The 21,856-nt window shown below is 52.2% G+C and overlaps 1 protein-coding gene across 1 annotated transcript in view; it reads left to right on the forward strand.

Annotated features, from left to right (window-relative positions):
* PLXNA4 (plexin A4) overlaps positions 1 to 21,856 on the forward strand; it is a 418,364-nt gene that overhangs the window by 347,914 nt on the left and 48,594 nt on the right. Inside the window, exons 11-20 of the mRNA XM_039861051.1 lie at positions 2,074 to 2,170; positions 2,499 to 2,689; positions 5,496 to 5,647; positions 9,083 to 9,200; positions 14,475 to 14,611; positions 15,739 to 15,903; positions 18,880 to 18,973; positions 19,493 to 19,732; positions 20,370 to 20,516; positions 21,198 to 21,432. Of these exons, the coding sequence (XP_039716985.1) occupies positions 2,074 to 2,170; positions 2,499 to 2,689; positions 5,496 to 5,647; positions 9,083 to 9,200; positions 14,475 to 14,611; positions 15,739 to 15,903; positions 18,880 to 18,973; positions 19,493 to 19,732; positions 20,370 to 20,516; positions 21,198 to 21,432 (1,576 nt within the window). The remainder of the gene's footprint in view (positions 1 to 2,073; positions 2,171 to 2,498; positions 2,690 to 5,495; positions 5,648 to 9,082; positions 9,201 to 14,474; positions 14,612 to 15,738; positions 15,904 to 18,879; positions 18,974 to 19,492; positions 19,733 to 20,369; positions 20,517 to 21,197; positions 21,433 to 21,856) is intronic.

Raw genomic sequence — 21,856 nt, forward strand, 5'->3', positions numbered from 1 at the left:
CTGAGTGCGTACACACATGTATGAACACATAACAGAGATGTGCACTGACCTTGTCGCAAGTCAGCATGCGAGTGAACACACTTGTGCACACAGACACACTTGTACACACAGACACACACATGTCTTGCCTTCCTCCCCCGGGAGTTTCAGGTCCTGAAGTTGCTATTAATCTTTGATCAATAAGCGCCTGGTCCCTGCCTGCTACTTCCTCTCTGGGTCCTGGCCAGACCCAGGTCTGAGGGGCAGGAGCCCAGCGCTGCCTCGCTGGAGCTGAACAGCCAGCCCTGCCTAGAGCTCTCTAGCCGGTAGCCTGGGGCCACCCTCACCCCTCTTCCCCTCAACTGTAGCCATGGAGGAAGGTGCAAGGATGGGAAATGGAGCTTGGCTAGAAGAAGAAATGGGAGGGGAGGTTTGCAAAAGCATCCTCTTTCCCTCTCTCTTTCTCTGCCTCTCTGTCTGTCTCTCTCTTTCCCCACTGGGCAGTCCAGTACGGCCCTGCTTCTAGCAGCCTGGAAGGAGCAGTGATTCGTAACTTTGGCCAGCACCGGAAACATGAGAGTTGCTTGTTCAAAATGCCCCCCATTTCCTAAGACCGCAAGTCAGCAGGTCTGGGGTGTGTGGGGCCCTGGAATCTGCATTTAGCAGGCCCCCTACATGGCTCTGATGAAGGTGATCCAAGAGAACCACCAGTATAGAGCAGAAGAGGTTTTGTGAGAAAACTCAGCATGACTTAGAAGGATGCAGCCCGACCCAGACACAAACACTTAATCTTTGGAGATTTGATGATTGAACTGTATGGCAAACGGCTTATGGATCACCAGCTGAGTTATGCACTGATCAAAAAAAAAAAAAAAGCCCCATTGTTGTTTCCTCAGGGCTAGGGAGCTTTGCTTTGTCCTGTGGCATATGCCCAGGTGTCATAGTCACAGGGAGATGCCATGAGAGAGTGGATGGTGCAGTGCAAACCACCACCATTGTAGCGAAACCAGTGAACGGGGCTCCCTGGCCTGGGTGTCCTCACCGGGGAGTTCGTGAAAAATCTCAGAGCCCTAGGGCAGGGCCTGGGGAAAACTAAACTCCGTCCTACTTATGTTATGTTGCTGTGTTAGAACATCACAATATATTCACATTAGTGCACGTTCTGGAACTCGGGAATTTGGAGCGATTTCTCACATTAGGGTTATAACTTCTCCTTGAGAAGCCTCTACACATGGGCCACAGAGCTAGAGGCACCAGTGACAGGCCCCGAGACCCTCCCCAGCACATGCATTCCCGAGGTTCTGGGGCTTCGTCCCCTCAGTGGAGGGTGCCACAGCTAGCTGAGGAGGGGCAGGGAGAGGAGGGAGTGTCAGCTGCCCGCCATAATAACCACCAACATCCCCAGGTCCAGCCCCTCCAAACTTCAACACTGAGTTTAAAGAGCCTGTTGGCTCTGCAAATACCACTTTAAACCAAGTCCCCTGCACTAGATCCTTCCAACAAATTGCCAGCCCTCATCCCCTCCTCTGCAGAAAACCGGTCTCAGTTCTATTCCTCCATCCACCTCCTATGGTGGCAGAGTCTGGTGGAATAATGAGAAAATCACCAGGTAGGGATTGGAAATGCTGCCCAGGGCAGACTCGGAGCTCCCCCGCCCAGCCTCCACTGGGGATTGAGAAGTGTCCGTTGTCAGAGACAGATGGTGACTGGCGTGCCTGAGGGCCGCCGCTCTGCCCTGCACCCCGGGCAGCACCTCACCCTGTACCAACTCCCCGCCTCTTACCACCACGATCCCAAGGCTGGGACCCAGCTACACTTCCTGGGGAAAGCCCAGCTGATGGGGACGTCTGTGGAAGATGGACGAGTAGCTTGCTCAAAGCTGCTCCCTGGACCTGCGTTCCAGCTGGCCCGGCCCTCCCTGACCCCAGCTGCCTGACCCCTGCCCACCCACAGGTGTGCACCCGCATCCACATGCGCCCACCCCCCATACATGCACAGTCATGGTCAGTCGTTAGCCCTGGGTGCTCGTGAGGCCTCCCTGGGAATCTCAGTGACCCCGCTTTCTTCCTTCTCTCCTCCCCGGCCTGGCCGCAGTATTCCTACGAGGGGATGGAGATCAACAACCTTCCCGTGGAGCTGACAGTCGTGTGGAACGGGCACTTCAGCATCGACAACCCGGCTCAGAATAAAGGTGTGGAAGGCGGCCGTGGCGGGGCAGGCCGGGCAGAGGGAGGGGCGGCTCTGCATTCCTGGGCAGGTGTCACTGTGGGCGTCCCTCTTCCTCTGGCCCCAAGCCAGCCCTCCACCACCCTCGCTGCTCTGTAACTTGACCTTGGACTCAGCTAGGCACGGGGCCTCGGGAAGTGGAGCGGAGTGAGCTGAAGGGAGGACTGTCGAGTCCAGATGCACGGCCCAGTCCAGTCCCATCCCAGAGGCTGGGACCGCGCTCCTCGTCCACACTCCTCAGCCCCTCCCGGCCCCTGACTCCACCCCAAAGCGCCTCTGCCCTTTGCCCGCAGTGCATCTCTACAAGTGTGGAGCCATGCGTGAGAGCTGCGGCCTGTGCCTCAAGGCAGATCCAGACTTCGAGTGCGGATGGTGCCAGGGCCAAGGCCAGTGCACACTGCGGCAGCACTGCCCCGTCCACGAGAGCCAGTGGCTGGAGCTGGCGGGCGCAAACAGCAAGTGCACGAACCCCCGCATCACGGAGGTAAGCCGCAGTCCCGTGGGCTGTGCTCGGGGCTGGGGCCTTGAAGGCGAGCAGTGCCTGGCCATGGTGTGCGTGCCCCCATGATCTCCAGGTGCTCTCCGTGCCCAGCTGGCTGGGGACACCCAGTTTTCCTGCACAGCTTCCCCAGACTCTGCAGGCTTGATTCAGAGGCCCTCCGTCATCAAAGGAGGTCAAAAGCATAGAGGGTCTCAGTTGTCCTGGTGGAGTCTCCACATGAGCTGTGTCAAAAAGAACTTGAAGTCCTCGCCTCCCTCCCTTCAAGAGTCTCGGTGACGAAGCTGTGACACTCCATCAGTGGCAGCTTCACCAAGCAGTGGGCCCATGTCGGAGGCTGCATGGGGGGCAAGGGTGCAGAGCCCCAGCCCTGGGGAGGTGGAGATAGTCAAAATGGATGGGCCTCAGGTCTCACCCGAAGCAACACCTAAGCAGTAAGCTGGCAGACATGGATTTGGAGCACAGTTCAGGACACCCAGGGGACACAGACCAGGGAGCAAATACTTCTGAGGGACAGGCAAGAGCTGAACATGCAGATTTGAGGGTCACAGAGAACAGGGTTTGTGTCCTGGCGCTTCCAGCTACATGCTGGGTGCCCCTGGACTAACTCATCACTACCTTCATGCCTCAGCTTGCTCACCTGTGCAACGGGTCTAAGCGTCGGTCTCAGGGATGTTATAAAGCTTATATGAGAGGATCCAGGCCCAGCCCCCGGGGTCTCCCCAACCTGCTCCTCCTTGTTCATCATCAATATGGTTAAAGTCAAGGGGATCACTGCCCCTGGGGTTTATTTAGGTCGCCCTGTGTCTTCACCTCTCCACTCCACACTGTTGGAACCCCGAAAGTCCCCGCTCCCACCGCCACTGGAGTCCTTTGCTCCCCTGTAAAATAAGGAAGAGGTACCCGTGTCTCAACAAAGGCACAGTGTCTGCCTCATATCTACACCTCTAGCACAGGGCTTAGCACACAGTGGGTACTCGAAGCCTCTTGGCCACGGTGGAAGCTGATTGTAACAACAAAGCAGAAGACGCTGGACAGAAGAAGAGGAAGCAGGAAGCTCAGTGTCTGCCTCATGCGCACCGAGGACAGGTTGGGTATCTGGCTCTGTGCAAAGTTTCACAAACGCACATATATCTGATCATTGAACAGTGGCAGTCGCAATAATAGGCTAAATACGTGTGGGGTGCATTCCAGTTTGCAAAATATCTCCACATCCCTTACTTCACCAGTCCTCACGATACCCCCACCACATCGCTCCCGAAGGCTATCACAGCAGAAGCGCGCAGACTGGGCGGCTTAAACCACAGAAATGTATGGTCTCTCCTCGGAGGCTGGACATTGGAGGTCAAGATGTCGACGGCATCGGTTCTTCTGAGGGCTGTGAGGGAAGGACATGTCCCCGGCCGTTCTCCTTGGCGTGAGGGTGGCTTTCTTCTCCCTGTGTCTTCACGTCGGCTTCCTCCTATGCGTGCCTCTCTCTAAACTTACCCTTTTCCTGAGGACGCCTGTCGCATTGGGTTGCGACCCTCCCTAATGAACTCATTTTAATTTGATGACTTCTGTAAAGACCCTTTCTGCAAATAAGGTCACATTCTGAGGCCCTGGGGGTTAGGACTTTGACCTACAGATTTGGGGGAGACACAACGCAACCCTTCATGCCCCGGCCTAGTTTCATTCCTTTCCCTCATTTTTCACTGTTGACCCAGGATGGAAGCCCCAGTTTTGACCTTTAGGGGGTAGAGAGAGTAGGGAACTTAAGAGGTGGCCTATCTGGGCTCCTTCAATTGTGACATTGGCCAAGATCCAAGTACTGGTGTTCAGAGGCCCCAGGGATGGGAAATCTCTCTATCATATGCCAGGAGAGGCTGGCACAGCATTTTTCTGCCACCGAGGTCGCTACTGTGGGATGTCACAATTAGATCATGTGACCTGGACAGAGCCCCTCTTGCAGAGCAGGCCCTTTGGTGGTTGGATCTCAACATTCTAGTCGTGGGTTTTAACACCAATGGCAATATCTTTGAAATGAAAGCCAGCCATTGTGGCCAGTGCATGAGCATCAAGTCTAAGTTAAACCCATCTTCCTTAGAAACCAAGCTAAACAATGAAGGTACAGGTTTTGTGACAAAGGCTCTGCTCACGCCAGAAAGATGCTTGGAAAATTGGGGTGTGCAGTACAATTACAACTCAGGAAACAAATATGGCTCCGTCACTGCAAAGTCTGCAAGGAAAAGTGAGACCCTGTCGCTGCTCAGAGAGACTCCGGATCTGAAGAGGAAGCGGGTGGGGGATGGGAGGACGGGAATCACACACAAATGTCACCAAGAAAGGAGCTCAAAGGAGGTGCCTGGCAGGGGAGGGGGCAAAAGAGAGTGAGGGAGTGGGGCGAGAGAGAGAGAGGAAGAGAGAGAGAATATGAACGAATTAATATCTGGTTATGGGAAGTGACATTTGAGAAGGACCTTAAAAGAGGGGTAGATTCCCATAGTATGGAGTGCCCTGGGTTCATGGGGAGCTTGTTCATTTTTCTGAGAGTGGAACCAACACAAGCAAATGCCAGAAGGCTTTAATCCCAATTTTCTATGAATTACCCAGCAACATGGTGGATCACGTTCCCTTCTCTCTTCTGCCCGTTGACAGTCCCAGCCCTGTCCTAGGTGTCCAGGGGGACTTGGACCCAACTCATAGAATCGGGTGCAGATAGGACGAGCCTACAGCCTTTCCTTGCCTCATCGGCAAGTGGGTGACGGCTCTCTCTTGGTGCCTGCCAAATGACCATGCTTCCTCCCTCCAGATAATCCCAGTGACAGGCCCCCGGGAAGGGGGCACCAAGGTCACCATCCGAGGAGAGAACCTCGGCCTGGAGTTCCGGGATATCGCCTCCCATGTCAAAGTGGCCGGCGTGGAGTGCAGCCCTCTGGTGGACGGCTACGTCCCTGCAGAACAGTGAGTGGCAGTGCCCTAGACAGAGAGGTGTGGGAGGGGCAGGACGATAGCCAACAAGTCGTTGACTTGCCTTCCCTGGCCAAGAACAGATGATCTTAAAACTCTTGGGGGTTAAAAGGAGATTGCTGCTAATATTCTAGGGCACTGGGGGGACTCTCATAACTCCCCAGTGCCTGAACTAGCCGGCTGCCATATTGGGGCAAGTATTAAAAGGGGAAAAGGCTGGGAGAGGAGAGAAAAGTGACTGTTACCTCCTTGGGCTGTGGGGGTGAGTAGGAGTGAGACACATGAAAATTAAAATCTGTAAGAGAAGTATGAGTTCAATTCTTTACCCCGACTCCCTCTGCTGTCCCTAACTCCCCACACACGTCCTCCCCCAATTATAAAAGCAGCTGACCCTGAGCTATGGAAGCTAAAAATGAAACTCTACACTCACTCACATTGTTTTTCTCGGCAAAATCTGCTGGTCCACTGAGAGGGTCATTCAATGAGTGACCTTGACCTCTAACCTACCTAGTGGAGGAGGTCTGTGAGTCACATATTGCCTTGTAAATAAGTAAACACAATTTTCCAGCCCAGCAAACACAACCATGAAATGTTTCCCGGCACGATAGAATCTATATTCTATACCATCTCTGCTGTCGCTCCTGGAGTGAAACCTTGCCGCTTATCCTGTGCGCATAAGTTATCGGCTCTTTGAAAGGCCACCTTTAGGTAGGTCAGGGTGGTTTACATTTCTGCTTGCTGCGTTCTGCCCGGATTTAATGATTCTGGAACCATCCGCACTGCTATCTTCACTCCCTCCTGGTTTCCATTTGGGCTTCCTGAGATGCTCAAGGTAGATCAGGTGTTTAAAGGTTCCAGTCTTGGTAGGACTCGTGAACCTGGTCCGTCATCACTTATTTACCCAAAGATCTTTCTGTGTCTCCTTCAACTTTCTGAGTCCTTCCTAGAACAAAACAAAGCAGGCTGCTACAGTTACACTGGGAATTGGGGAACTTTGAAATGCCTTATTCGAGACCCGAATAGTCAGATTAAAAAAAATATATTATTATGAAGCCATGTGATTAAAATATCATGATCCAACTGTGGTCAGTGGAATAAGATATAACACCCAGAAAAAGAATCCTGATATATAAATATTTAGTATGTGAAAAAGTGACACTTCAAATCAACAAGGAAAAATCATTCAATTAACTGGTACTGATTAACTCCCTGTAAAAAATACAATATCAGGTCCTTATTTCACATTATAAACCAAAATAAATTCCAGACAGATTAAAAAGTTAGGTGTAAAAAATGAAACTGAGAAAGGATTAGAAGAAAATGCAGGTGAGGACTTATCCGATTTCAAGAAAAGGAAGGTGTTCTAAGTATAACCGCAAAAGAAAAAATTATAAAGGAAAAGATTACAAGATTTGGACAATAAGACTTAACACTTGTGCATCAAAAATCATTGTAAGCAGAAAAAAATTAGGAAAGATAAGCTGGGTATATGGTTATACCCTATTACAGTTAAGAAATGCATTTTTTAACATCTAAAGAGGCTTTATAAATAAAAGACAAATATCACAAAATGAGCAAAGAGCATGAATGTATAATTCATAAGATATGCAAAGAACCGAAGGTCATATAAAAATGTTTACCATCAATAATAATCAATGAAAGGCAAATTAAAACAATTTTTAAAAGTCAATGCCCAGTGCAGATGAGCAGCATGAAAAATAGCACATTCATACATTCAAACTGGGATGAACTTTCCGGAAGGCAGTTTGGAAATGTGGGTCAAAAGTGTTCAGCCTAGCCGTAACACTTCTAAAACTTTCCCTAAATAACCAGAATGCACATATATATATATATATATATATTTTTTTTTTTTTTGCAAGAATGCTCATTTCGGCCTTATTTATAATAGTAAAAATTTAGAGGCAATTTGTATGTTTGAAAATAGAGGAGTAATCAATTCAATAAATTATTTTTTCTGCACAGGACCATAAACTACACAGCCATTGAATCCGATATTATAGATGAATCATGAGCAGGAATATACTTAAAGTATACTAAATGAGAATACAGGCTACCAAGCAGAATACAAAATTTCTAATTAATTTATTGAGAGAAAGGTCAGATGGAAACCTGTACACAAAAATATTGACAATGGATATTTCCGGGTGATACAATTGTGGGATGGGTGTATGCATGGCAGGTGTTGTTATGTACTTTCTTTTTTTTTTTTACACTGAACATGTATTAATTATGTCGTCTGGACAGAAAGGCATATATTTTTGTTGGATTCTCACCCAGCAGTTCTTTCTAAGAGAAAGAACCCAGAAGCCATGAAGTAAAGGAATGAGCAACTGAACCACATTGATTGGCAAAACGATGGCCAAAGGCATTAAAACAAGGTTGAAACACAAGTGAGCAACTGGGAGAAACTAATGCAATATTTATTTCAGACCAAAGTTAATATTCCTAATTTAGCGGCTCCTACAAAAAGACAATCCGTTAGCAAAACAGAGGGCTTCAGACAAGTCAAAGGAAAGGCTATATAAAATTTTTAAACACACACACACACACACACACACACACGAAAATATGTGCACCCTCACAAGTAATCAGGGAAATCAAACTTGAAATAAGATCTTTTTTTCCCATTGGAAAAACTTTCAAAGGATTGATAATACCCAGTGTGGCAAAAATCTGAAGTAATCTCATTCGATTGCCTCTGATGGAGGTGAAAACTGGTAAAGCCCTTCTGGGCCATTATTTGGTTCTACCTATCAGACATTAAATGCACAAACAGTGGCCCAGCAAGTTCCCGCCTCAGAAATCTGTTCTAAGTAACGTGATGCTTAATGTATAAGTTGGTTCGTTCTGCAGTATTATTTGGAGTTGGAGAACAATTGGGGTAAGTTAAAGGTACATGAATAGAAGGGGAGTTGAATAAATATTGATGCCGTCACAGTGTGAAATACTAGGAAGCCATGAAAAAGAATAAAGCAGAGTCGTGTATACAGGGACACGAAGGAAAGTCCACGCTGTGTTGCTGAGTGAAAAAAGAGGGGTTCAGAACAGTGGGTAGTTATGTGTTACTTTTATTTTAAAAATCATGTATAGGTTTCTTTATATATATATAATTGTATGTGTGTGTATATATGTGATATTTATATTTATGTGTGTGTGTAATAGCAAACACAGATATATACATACATGTGTGTATGTAAGTGTGTGTGCAAATATATATATATATATTTGGGCAAGTTGCCTTTATTTATATATTATATTTTTATATATGGTATATATTTGCAGAAAAAGGTCTGTGAGGATATATACTACTGCAGAGAAGGGGCCTGTGTAGGTAGGGGGCCCAGGGGAGCAGCTGGGAGTCCTGTGACCCTCCTGTGACCCATGGGGTCTGTCCTCTCCCCGCTGCAGGATTGTGTGTGAGATGGGGGAGGCCAAGCCCAGCCAGCACGCCGGCTTCGTGGAAATCTGTGTGGCCGTGTGTCGGCCCGAGTTCATGGCCCGGTCCTCGCAGCTCTATTACTTCATGGTGAGTCCTGGCCACTGGTGGCCTGGCCAAGCGCAGGCCACAGACCTCCTTACTATGATTGCTGGCCTCTCTAGAGCTCTGTGGGCAAACCCAGGGCATGGTGACGGGAGTGCTGTCCTACAGCTCATGACAGCACAGCCTTGGAAGCCTGGAGGACCTGCTTTCAAGTCCAAACTGTGCTGTGCCTGGGGTGCGGCTCCGGGGCAGTTGCTCAGGCTCCAGGCTCCAGGCCCCAGCGCCCCTTCTGTCTGAGTGGCAGTGTGGTAGGGAAGGTGAGGGTGGGCTGTGCCTCGAGACGCCTGGGCTTTGAGGCCTGGACTGAACCCGGCAAGTTGCTTCATCTTTCTGTGCCTCGGTGTCTCTATTTCTAAAACAGGGATGATAATAATAGCACCTACCCATGGTATCGTGAAAATGATGTAAAATAGATTTATCACTTCTAATATAATTTCCCGTATGATTTCTATGATTGTCACCAGGGCTACTGTGCTGCGCCCCGCCCTTTCCGCTGTGCACTGGCTCCCCAGCATTTCCATCCCGTCACCCCCACTCATCTCACCTTCCTCCTCACCATCTCCTCCGCGCCCTGCTCTGCCTCCCTCTACCCACACCATTACCCCGTTCCCTGCAACTCCCTCCCCATCCCACGGCCTCTCTGCAGATCTCACTCAACACTCCATTCCCTCCAGCTCAGACCCTCCCTGGCCCTGCAAAGGCTGCCTGGCCAGCTCCTGGCCGTCCTGGGTGGAAGGTTCTGTGGAGCAGCGGCTTTCGGAACCTCTTGGCCGGGTGATGACAGGGGTGCTGGAGACACAAACACATCCCCCGCCATGCACGCTGCATCATTTTCCAAACTGTTTTGCCAACCAGTTAACTTCTCAGGTTAACAAGAGCTGCAATGGCATAATTTCCTCACGATGCTGAGCTGCTCTGGGAAGCAGGAAACCCGAGTGATGGATTTTACACCTGAGCATCGGGTGCCCTGAAATGTGTCATGGGGAGCTCAGTTTTCATCTCTCTCTCTTCCTCCTCCCCTTGCCCCTTCCTTCTTTCTTTCCTTCCTCACGAGCGCAAGCGCCGCCGCGCGATCTGAACGAGATTATTTTGACGAGATTTGATGGACGGGAAGATTGATTTGATTGAGCTCGAGGATTGGTTTGATTGAGCGCCCTTCCTCCACTCCCCTAACGCTACTCTTTGAAAACCAGCTGACTTTATAAGCACAGCTGGCTGTCACCGAACACACACAGGAACTAAGACAAAAGAAAACACGTATGTAATGGATTGAATCGATGTGTAGTTCTACCTATTTTTTAGAATTTGTACCCCTATCTTCTTCTGGAAAGGTTTGAGAGAATTTTTAAGTTAAACGGAACATACCTTGGAACAATTAGTGATAGATGCGCACACATTTATAGAGCAGACACATATATTGTACATTGCATATATATTTATATATACATAAATTGTTATTCCAGAGAGCTGAGAGAATGAGAGAGAGAGAGAGAGAGAGATTGAGACAGGGAGACAGAAACAACACTCACCAGGTATATGAGTGGTGTGGTCTGACATGCTAAAATTGGGCTCTGAAATTGCCTGGCAGCTATGGCAAAAGGCAGACCACACTACATGGCCAAATTAAGCACTGGACCTCCTTGGCCAGTCAAATGCCAGGAACAGATTTTATCCTGCGGTCCCATGGCAATGACGAAGTGGATAGTACTAGGAGCAGCCACCACCTCACTAAGCAGATGTTTCCTTTGGGCCTTACCTGTCTCTCTCACCTCTGTGATCAGCTCAAAGGGCAATGCCCCCGGATGTTCTGCCGTCACCTCCACATGACCCACCCAGGCTGCCAGCTCCCGAAAACAGTACCTCCCACCCACTTGTCCATTCGTCAGAGGCCTGTCACCCAGACCCACAATCTTGGTAGACTGCGCCTCAGTTTCCCTTAATTCTCCTCCATTACCGTGTCCTGGAGTTTTGCTTTTCCCGTCGTGTGGACCACCTTAACGGTCTCCTTCGATCCTTGCCTTTGGTCTGAACCCATTCTAATCCATCCACCAATCGCCGGATATCATTTTCATCATGTCAGCCTCCACCTCCAGAATTGCCCAGGGGGCCCACTGCCTCTAGCTGTTGTCCAAGTTCCTTGGTGTGGCCTGCCCTGCCCATCCAGTCCTATTGTTCCAGCCTTTGTGTGGCCTCCTTTCCTTCTCTGCCTCCTCTCCTCATTGCCATAAGCCATGTCTTCCCATTCTTCCAAGCCCTGCTGACGACTGACTCCCCAGCCTTCTCCCCAGGGCGGCCCTGCTCCCGCTCATGTGAGATCTATGGCATCTGCCTGCATTGGCACTGGGCTTTGCCTCCTGATGGCCTTGCTCCTGTCAGACCAGTTGGTCTCTGGAGACGAAGCTCAGTTTGTTGCTTCCTTTGCTAGCCCCCGTGGTGCTGAGGCAGTTCTGAACCTGCCTGCGTGCTGGAATATCTTGAGGGGCTTGAAGCAAAATGCTCTGGAGTCCCCCTTGAGCCAAATCACACCCAACAGGTGGGGTGCAAAGCTCCCCAGGAGATTCTATCTGCAGCCTGGGCTGAGGTCCACTGGCCTAGAAGTAATGACGTTTATTGAGTAGCTACCATGTACCTGCTGATATCGGCTCTCAGGCTTAATTCTTACACCATGTGGTAGATATTCAAAGCCCCTTCTGCTCTCAAAGAAGGCGGGTCTTGCCTGCAGGATTGTTTCTGCCCAGGGCACGGTGTGGCTGAATGTAGGGTATTAAGCGAGGCTTCGTGGGAGGAGCCGGTGGAAAGGCAGAATACAGTTTTCTATGTGGATCTTGAGGAGTAGGAGGCTGCTCCTGGGATGAGGTGTGACACAGAAATGCACCAAAAGATGGAGCAGAAGGGAGGGAGAGGAGGAGGCTGACGGGGGTGGGGGTGGGGAGTGGGGAGGTCAAGCAGAGTTGTTCCCACAAGGCAAAAATGCACTGGTTTGGTGAGTCCCTGGGACTCAGATTTGTGTTGCTTTTCTATCGAGCGGCATCTCTGAAGAAGTGTCCTGGTGCTTGCTACGTGTCCACTCGGGAAGAATTTGAGGGAGAATGAATGGTAGGAAGGACCCCAGTCACCTCCGAGACCCCAAACTGCATTTAAGGGCTCAGTCACTGAGGCTTTCCCCACAGAGTTCCTAGGGGTTCCGAGTGGGAAGGAAGGGCAGAGGTCCCCATGAGTCTCACCAGGAAGTCACGAAGGGACGGAATGACCCTCTCACGCATGCCCGCACCGCAGAGCCCTCATTGCCTTCCTGCTGTCTTAGGCAGCTGCAGGTAGGACAGTCTGAGCTCCACCCAAAAGCCCACAGTTTCTATGGAGTCCTGATGCATCTGGGGAGCCCATTTTTGAGGGTGCCTCTTAGGACCTGGGGCATGCTGGAAAGCCCCTTCGCGGGACCAAGGTTGGGGGCAAGGTTCGGGTGTCCCTCAGTTTCCTTCCATATATCAGGCCAGAGTCTGTGATGCATCTTGGCCTTGTCACCAGTTCTGTCCCTAGATATCTCCTTGGAGGCAGAGCTTTTCCCTTCCCTCTACCTCCATCCTTGGAGCCACGTGAAGAGGTGGCAAATAAGGTAGGATTTGATTTCCCGTGCAAACCCACCGTGAAATATTTATGAAGCATGTCTTGAATAATTAATACTTTTGCACGACTTTAAAACAGGTCTCCACAGCATTTTCTCTCCGACCTCAACACACACACACACACACCAGCCAGCACCAATAGGAGTTTCAGGGCAAAGCTAGCAAGGGTTACAGGCTTCTACACCTTCTAAGACCCCTCCCCACAGCTGCCAGGGAACCTGTTCTCCTTTCCCGTTGCCCTCTGTCCCGGCCTATGTTAACTTTCCTGGTTTTAACTAAATCCCTGAGCACCCCCAGTCCCTGCCTCAGCACACACACACACACACCTTTCCCTTTTCTCTCTGGGGAGGTCAGTAGGACTCAAGTCTGAAAGCGCTCCCTTTACAGACAGTGGCGGCAAAGACACCACTTGTGGGAGGAGACACCACTTACAGAACGAAAAAAAACCGTTAGGTGGCTTTGAGAGACCCACTTTCTGACCCAGCTCCCTGATTTTGTGATCAGAGAGGTTAAGTGACTTGTCCCGAGGCACACAGCGTGACCCAGGCAGAGCTGAGAAAGAAAGGCTCTTCCTCACCTCACCTAATACCCTCCGGGTCTCAGGTTGACCCAGAATAAGGCTGGGTGTCCGGGCTGCCAGGCCCAGGATCTGCAGGGACCCGTGGGCTGCGACCCCGGGCACAGCAGTGGGCGTGTGTCCCCACATCCCCCGCCCCGCGCATGTGCCCTGCGCGGAATGGGGCACGTGCATGCCAGGCCGCAGGCTGCGGCTTCTCTTCTCAGGAGTCATCGATCAGGCCTCTCGGTGGGGATGCTGCCTGCTGGCTCTGAGGAGGAGCCGAGTGGGTCCAACTTTCAGTGCAGAATTCTTCGAGGGAGTAGGGAGTGGGGATGGGAGAGAGAGAAATCTTCATTTAAATGCAGATACAGACTTCTCACTTGGGACTGCAGAAAGTTTTTTCCATTAAAATGCTAATGAAAGAATGCCCTGCAACTCCAAATCCTCACCCCACACCACCCTTCGCTTTCCCCAATGACTCCTCACTCAATCCACTGACCCTTCTTTGCTTCTCCTGGATTTCCCTGGGGCACTCACGTCCCACCGCTCTGGCCCCTGGGTGCTTTGGGCAGCTCTCTGAGAGGCCAGTGGAAGGAGCAGATCACCTTCCGAAATCAAATGACACTGGAAACTGGAGAGGGGCTCAAAAGCCAGAGCCCTAGAATCAGATCTCAGTCCTGTGTCACTTTTCTGCTGTGTGACGTTGGAACCCTTACTTGACGTCTCTGAGTCTCGTCTGTAAGATAATACCTACCTTGTAAAATTGAAAAGGCAGTTAAATTACTTATATATATTCATTATATATTAAATTATTAACATATATGAAAATATATATAGCCTGCCACTTAAAAAGTCAGTACATAGCAGTACATTATCATCATCATCATCATCATCAAGATGCGAACTCCCAGGGGGCAGAAAGGTGCCAATCCACACAAGCGTAAGAAAACAGGCTGGCTCTCTGGGAGGCCACCATTAATAAGGATTCCAGAAGGTGACACTGGTGCTGCCTCAGGCCTGCCCAGAAGCCCGCTCAGCCCGTCAGGGTTGTGTCAGGCCAGATCCTTTCCTGCACAGACGCTGACTCTCTCGGACCTGAAGCCCAGCCGGGGACCCATGTCCGGAGGCACCCAGGTGACCATTACAGGCACCAACCTGAATGCGGGCAGCAATGTGGTGGTGATGTTCGGGAAGCAGCCCTGCCTCTTCCACAGGTAACTCACCACAGGGCAGGCTGCAGCATGGGGCGGGGCCAGGTAGGCATCAGGCCCTCCCCCACCGCCCCCAGCCCTCCTCACCTCTGGAAGTGCTTCCTCTTCCCTGGAAAGTGGCTGTTCTCTTTGGGAGAGGGCCTTCTGGGCACGCCTGGCTACGGAGGTTTGGCTCAGCCTGGAGAGACTCTTCCCCGACGGGGCCCTCGTGCTGCTGCCTACCACTTCGCCTTGGTGCCCTGTACCGCCCTCTGTGCAGAGCCCTGGAGTTCCATGGGACATAGTTGGGAATCTAGATCCTCTTCCCGGGCTGCTGCAGTCAGCCGGGACTGCCCGGAGCTGGTGGGGACAACAGCCCCAGCTAGCTAAGACTGACTCTCCAAAGGCAGCCGAACTTTCTCTCCCCGGGTTCCACTATCCAACCCCAGAAGGGCCTGCCTTCCAGGAGCCGAGAGCCTGGGGGACAGGAAGAAGCTGGGAGGTGCGTCTAGTAAAGGATTCTAGATGTGGCAGGAGACATGAGGTTCTGTGGAAGGAGGTTTTCCCAGGGGGGAGCCACGCTGAGCACTGTGACAGATCTGAAGTCAGACCAGGCCAGGCCTTGCATTAGTAATGTTAAAGAAAAACTTATTGTGACACTTGTGAACATGGGAAAAAAGAATATATTCAGGACTGTTATAGTAGGTGTCACAATAGAGAAGAGAGCTAGGACTCAACTCCAGATACAGCAGACAGCTGGGGATTTGCACCCAGCAAACAGAGGGGTCACCGGGTAGAAAATTACTGACAGGAAGCACTAAGGGTAGGGTGATCCTTACTAAACCAACTTTACGGGATTCTAGCTGAAGGCCGGCCAGGGTGGGGACATTATCACAGGTGGGGACAGTTTTGCTAAACTGATTTAACAGGATTATTGCTAAGAATGGGGCTAGGCAAGCCGAAGACAGGACCCAAGGATGAGGCCCAGGCTCAGAGAGGGCTTGGAGGAACTTGTCATTGTATCCGAGGCAGTGCCACCCCTGCCTCTGAGGTGCCTGACGGGCAGGGATACAGTATGAGGGCCCTGAGCCAGGACCACCGTTTCCCCCTCGAGCCCCAGGAGCCCAGCTCCCTGCCTTCCCTCCCTTCAGGCGCTCTCCCTCCTACATCGTCTGCAACACCACATCCTCAGATGAGGTGCTGGAGATGAAGGTGACGGTACAAGTAGACAGGGCCAAGATCCACCAGGACCTGTTCTTCCAGTACGTGGAGGACCCCACCATCGTGCGGATCGAGCCAGAGTGGAGCATCGTCAGGTAAGAGCTGCCCGATCTCACCTTCCTTCCTCAACTCTCACAAGCCAAGGAGAGCTCTGGGGGCCCAGTCCTGCTGTGGGGACTGATGGACTGGGGTTGGCCAAAAGCAACCCCTACATCAGAAGACCTTCCTGCCCTGGCTGCCCGCTTCCACTGAGAGCACCTCTGAGCAGGACCCGGCCCTGGAGGCCAAGCTCTGACCAGTCAGAGCTCACGGCCTCTAATTTGAGGCTTAGTCATGTACTTGCAGGCTGTGTTCCTATCTCACAGTGACTGTCCGGGGGAGGTGTCAGTCCCACTCCCCTAAACCTCACAGGTATGGGCAGTAACTCAAGTCCTGCTGAGGAACGTAGGAGAAAGAGTCAGATCAGATCCAACTTCTTAGCCTCCCGCTGCCCTTTGTCTTAGCGCCCGTGACCGCTAGTTGCCTACCCGCTTAGTCCTTCTGCAGACTCCTCCCCAGTGCCCCACACAAGTGCACGGAACACGTTTCCTATTTGGAGGGAGCCAGTTTGCTGATGCGGAAAGGCCCTGCCACGCTGTTCCTGGGTCAGCCCTTCACAAGCTGTGTTGGGTCATTTGCATAATCTTCCAGGGTCACCACCTCTTGAGTGATTCACTTGGGGCTTTGGAAACTCTGGATTCCTAGGGACCCCGTCCACACGGGCTTGGTAGGGCCCGAAGTGGAGGTGCCTCACCTCAGGGAAGGAGCTGCAGGCAGGCAGCACGAGTCTGCTTTTCCAGGCTGTGGCGAACACGGCGCAGGCACTGCAGAAGGCATCCTGGCAGCGAGGCCTCTGGTGATAACGAGAAAACTGCCGCATCGCAGGCCGAGTAGGGAATGGAACAAAGGCTTGGAGTCAGAAGGAGCGGGCTCAGCCCGGCTCCACTGCTTACCGGCCACGTGATCTTAAAGGTTACTTAACCTCCCTGGGTCCAGGGTTTCCCATCAGTTAACTCCCTCTCAGGGCCCTCGAGAGAATTAAGGGAGGTGCCCATGCATAATGTAATGCTGGGTCAGCTCCCTCCTCCTCCCAGCCCCTGGATCCTCAGCCTTCCCACTGTCTGCTTCAGCTTGGGTCTGGGGTCAAGGGGAGGGGAGAGCATGAATATATGGTTTCCACAAGCTGAGGCCCGGGTCAGGGATGAGTTCAACCCAGGGAGCGACCTTTTAAACCAGGAGTCAGCAAACTCCAGCCTGGGGCCCAAATCTGGCTGTCGGCCTGCTTTTGTAAATAACGAGTTCCTGGAAGGCAGCCTCGCTCATTCGTATGTTTTACCTACAGCTGCTTTCCCACCTCATCAGCAGAGCTGAGTGATTATGGCAGACCACATGGCCTAGGAAGCTTGAAATACTTATTCTCTGGCCCTTTACAGAGTTTGCTGCCCCTGGCCTTACACCCAAGGAAAAGCAGCCTTTCCTGGGGTGAGATTTGGTTGTCCTTAGTTACTCTCTAAGGCCCAAACCTCATAAGCTTTCACCATAACCCTAAAGCAGATGAAGAATATAAGGCACAGAGAGGGGAATAGCCTGTGAAAAAGCCGCCCCCAGAGCTGGGGAGTCCGGGAAGTTGGCAACTCCCCGAGAAATTCACAGCCTGGTTTAACTCCATTCTTCCTCACGTCACCATCACAGAAATGGAGGTGCCATCTTTCCTGGCGCTCAGCAGATGACCCTGAGTCGTGCGCATATCAAGAGGGAAGCTGGAGACACACTCTGGGTCTGCCAGCGACTCCAGCATCTCAGTACAGTTAACAAAGCCTGCGGCAGGGGGGGATTCTGCACAATGCTTGCCTCTGTGTGGCTTACAGCAGCCTGGGCTACTAAGGAATAGCGGTGGGGAGGCATTTGATAAGTGTATGTCGAATTGATGATTGAGATCAGGAGGCAGCCGGCCCTCAGAGGCTCATTCTCGGGCTGGAGGGCCTCTTAGTTTCACAGGAGTCTTCCCGCGTGCATGTACGCCAGTGTGTATGTGCGTGTGTGCATGTGTGTGTGCGTGTGTCCATGAGAATGTGTGTGTGTGTGCCTGAGAGGGGGCAGGTGGAGGCGAGAGGAAGGGAGGGAAATAACTGAGTGTAAAGAAGGGTGGATGGAAAGGGGTCTAAATGAATGTGGGTGTCCAGGATTCAGTGCCCACCAAGCTTGTAGCTACTGAACTGTTACGGAGAGCAGGATTCTTCTCGAAGATGCTCCCTTGGCTGTGGAGAAGTAAGGAAGATGCCTCCTGACTTGCGCTGAGTCCCCAGGGTGGCAGCCCTCAGGCCCTGTCAGCTTTTTGGCTGCCCTGAAGTAGGACAATGCCATTTAAGTTTCCTTTGAAACGGGACACAAAGGCGGATCTCCTGATCCGTCCTTGTCAGCAGCCTCTGGCTGACACCCCAGGGTACCAGAGAGCTGGGTCCAGGAGCATTTCACATTTGCATCCCTAGAGTAGGAGGTGCCTGAGTGTCTGGGCCCCTGCCTTGCCCAGTCTCAGGGGACTGAAGTCTCTAAGGTGGAAATTTGTGGTAGGGTTGACTTGGAGGGAGGAGGCTGTGCTCACACCCTGAAGGGTCTGGTGGGCAGTGTGACCAAGGCCAGTGTGACAAATTTCCTGAGACTGGTGAGGGCTGGAGGAAGACACACCAGGGGGCTGCACAGAAGCAGCTGGCTGGGACCAGGAGGCCTCGGGGCACCAAGAAGGCTGTACTGCAGACCCGGCCTCCATGGGGTGTCCCCGCTCTGAAATGGCTCTGCACAAGATGGTCAGGGACATCTGGTCATCACTGTCTTCGCCTTGACTGCTGAGAGCCCATCCTTGTTATTATTCAGTCAGCTTGTCATCATTGTCCCCATGAACACTGTCAGGCCTCCCGGTTCTCGTTGTCTTTAATGTCAAGCTCAGCCTGATTGATTATCATCATCGTCATCGCCGAGGGCCATTGCTATTCCTGTCCTCGTGTTTACACGCCTCCTTCTTTCTTCCCGGCCAGTGGGAACACACCCATCGCCGTGTGGGGGACTCACCTGGACCTCATACAGAACCCCCAGATCCGTGCCAAGCACGGAGGGAAGGAGCACATCAATGTGAGTCTGGACTTTCGGGGTCATGGGGGCTGCCCACTCAGCATGTTGCTTCCTCAAAGGGTGTGGGGCCCCCAAGTACTCAGGAAGGCCCTCCCCAAACAACGATGGCCCGTCTCGTGTGACACCCCGATCACTGGGATGGCGGGATAAGGAGTAGATGTGAGGGCATATTCACACCTTGAGGTACAGTCGTGGAGGGGCAATCACTTCTGGGGTGTCTGGGGATTTTACACCCTTATTCCTCCATCCTTCCAACCCCCAGCCCTGCTCCTTAGCTTAAAGATGTCCTCATCACTGCTACTCCCATCATGGGCAAAACGAAGCTTGGTGTCAGCTTATTTCTTGTTGCCCAGCTTATTTCTTATTGCCCTGGCTGCAAAGGACCTGTGACCTGTACATAAATGTCCCATGTCAACACTGTGCCGTATGGCAGTACCACAGGTGACCCAGTGGGTACGGTGGGGGGCCCTGTGTGTGCAGAGATACGCAGCATGGTCCTCCCTGTCTGCTCCCCCACAGCTCTGCGAGGTTCTGAACGCTACTGAGATGACCTGCCAGGCTCCGGCCCTCGCTCTGGGGCCTGACCACCAGTCTGACCTGACAGAGAGACCCGAGGAATTCGGCTTCATCCTAGACAATGTCCAGTCCCTGCTCATCCTCAACAAGACCAACTTCACCTACTATCCCAACCCTGTGTTTGAGGCCTTTGGGCCCTCAGGAATCCTGGAGCTCAAGCCCGGCACACCCATCATCCTGAAGGTAGACAGGCTAGCAGAACAAAAGGAGGCCACTGCATGGCAGGGGGCCTGTCTCTTCAAGGCATGGAAAGAGGCCAGAAGCCATGAGCTCCTGCTACATATCGTGGCCGGAGTCCCTAGCAGAGGTTGCATTATAGCCCAGAATCTCTCTGAGTTTGTATTGACAGGCACACTCTCTTCACAGGCCACGGAAGTCTGACCCACCCTGGCCACCAGACTCCCAAGCTTGGTTTGTCCCCTGAGTCCGGGACCTGGCAGATCAAAGGCTCATACTGCTTCCTCTGATGCAGCCCTTTGCAAACTACAGTATAGGGTTTCTTTGGAGCATAGATAGCAAATTTTAATTTTAACTGTTATGACAATTTGAATCACTGGTAGTGACTGACTATGGCTCTGTGTTGAGAAGGATTTGAAGCTGCATTTGGGATAAGCTCAAACAGTGCCTTGGTTATTAATTTTCCACCGAGGAAAGGGGAATGATAATGAATGTGCTATGAATTTTTTGGACTTTTTACAGACGGTGGTTTCTCCACCAGCTCACCAACAAGATGGGACCTCTGGGTGGGGGGACGTAGCCCCCAACCTGTGGCTCTGGCCCTGACTCTGGGGTGGAAACTGAGGTTTTCCTGTCCACCCAGGGCAAGAACCTGATCCCGCCCGTGGCTGGGGGCAATGTGAAGCTGAACTACACGGTGCTAGTCGGGGAGAAGCCGTGCACCGTGACGGTGTCGGATGTGCAGCTGCTCTGCGAGTCCCCCAACCTCATCGGGAGGCACAAAGTGATGGTGAGGCTGGCGGGACTCCAACCTGGATGGAGCAAGCAGAGGGGCCGCTGGGTGTGAGCTGTCCAGCTCCATCCTGAGCCACCGGGGCTTCCTGGGAGCGGGGGGCGGGAAATCCTGGCCACTCCCTATTTCCTCCTAGCCACTCCCCATCCCTAGCTCCTTCTCCCTGTCTTACTTCCAGCTTCTGTTTTCTGTACCGTTATTCCTTCCATGCTGGCTGGTGCCACAATGAGGGCAATGCAGAACATTCAATGATCTGCCAAATCACCTATCGTAGGCAAGAGGACCTCCCAGGAAAGGGCCGCTGTTGACCTGGGGCGGTCTATAGTGTCAGGTGCCTCCGACATCCACCCTTAAAGTGGGATGACTCTTCAGAGAGCTACTCATTGATGACATGTCAGACTTTTCAGATCCCAGTCGTTGCAGTGTCCTCGTGAAGTTGACCACGTTAGTTTCTGAATGAGAGAACGTGTGGCTTTTCCACCTGTGGGGTGGCCCACGCTGAGCTGGCCAGACCTCCTCCCTCAGCCCTCTCATTTGCTTTTATAACCGAGGATGGTCCTGCTCCCTGGAGCCATTGTCCTCTTCTGACCTCGGTCACCAGTTCATCGGTGACTTGGGGCTGTTCCCCAGGATGCTCTGTCCCCACACCCAGCTCCCTCTTGCCTGCTGTGTCCCCAGGCCCGTGTCGGTGGCATGGAGTACTCGCCGGGGATGGTGTACATCGCCCCGGATAGCCCACTCAGCCTGCCCGCCATTGTCAGCATTGCGGTGGCAGGCGGCCTCCTCATCATCTTCATCGTGGCCGTGCTCATCGCCTACAAACGCAAGTCCCGCGAAAGCGACCTCACCCTGAAGCGGCTGCAGATGCAAATGGACAACCTGGAGTCCCGCGTAGCCCTGGAGTGCAAGGAAGGTACTGAGTGGCCGGATGGCCACAGCCCCATGCCGGAAGCTGGGTGTGCATGTGCATGCATGTGCATGCGTATGTGTGCGTGCGTGTGAGTGTGTGTGCACATGCATGTGTGCATGTGTGTGCATGCATGTGAGTGTGAGCGCATGCATGTGTGTATGTGTGCATGTGTGTGTGTGTGCGTGTGCATGTGTGCATGCATGTGCGTGTGTGTCTCACACACAAGCAGCACACTGGGCAGCAGTGAACAGTGCTGGGGGCTGGGTGTCCATCTGCAGAACCTCTAACTCTGGTCAATGAGCCTGTGCCCAGATCAAACCTACATCCTTGCGGGCCTCACCGGGGAGAGACCAAATAAGGCTAAGGCCTCCGGTCCCTCCTCCTCAAGATGCCCCCTGCCTTCTTTCCCCAAGTCAGACTGGGCTCA

Source organism: Pteropus medius, unplaced genomic scaffold, assembly GCF_902729225.1.
Source record: "Pteropus medius unplaced genomic scaffold, Ma_sr-lr_union100, whole genome shotgun sequence".
NCBI lineage: Eukaryota > Metazoa > Chordata > Mammalia > Chiroptera > Pteropodidae > Pteropus > Pteropus medius.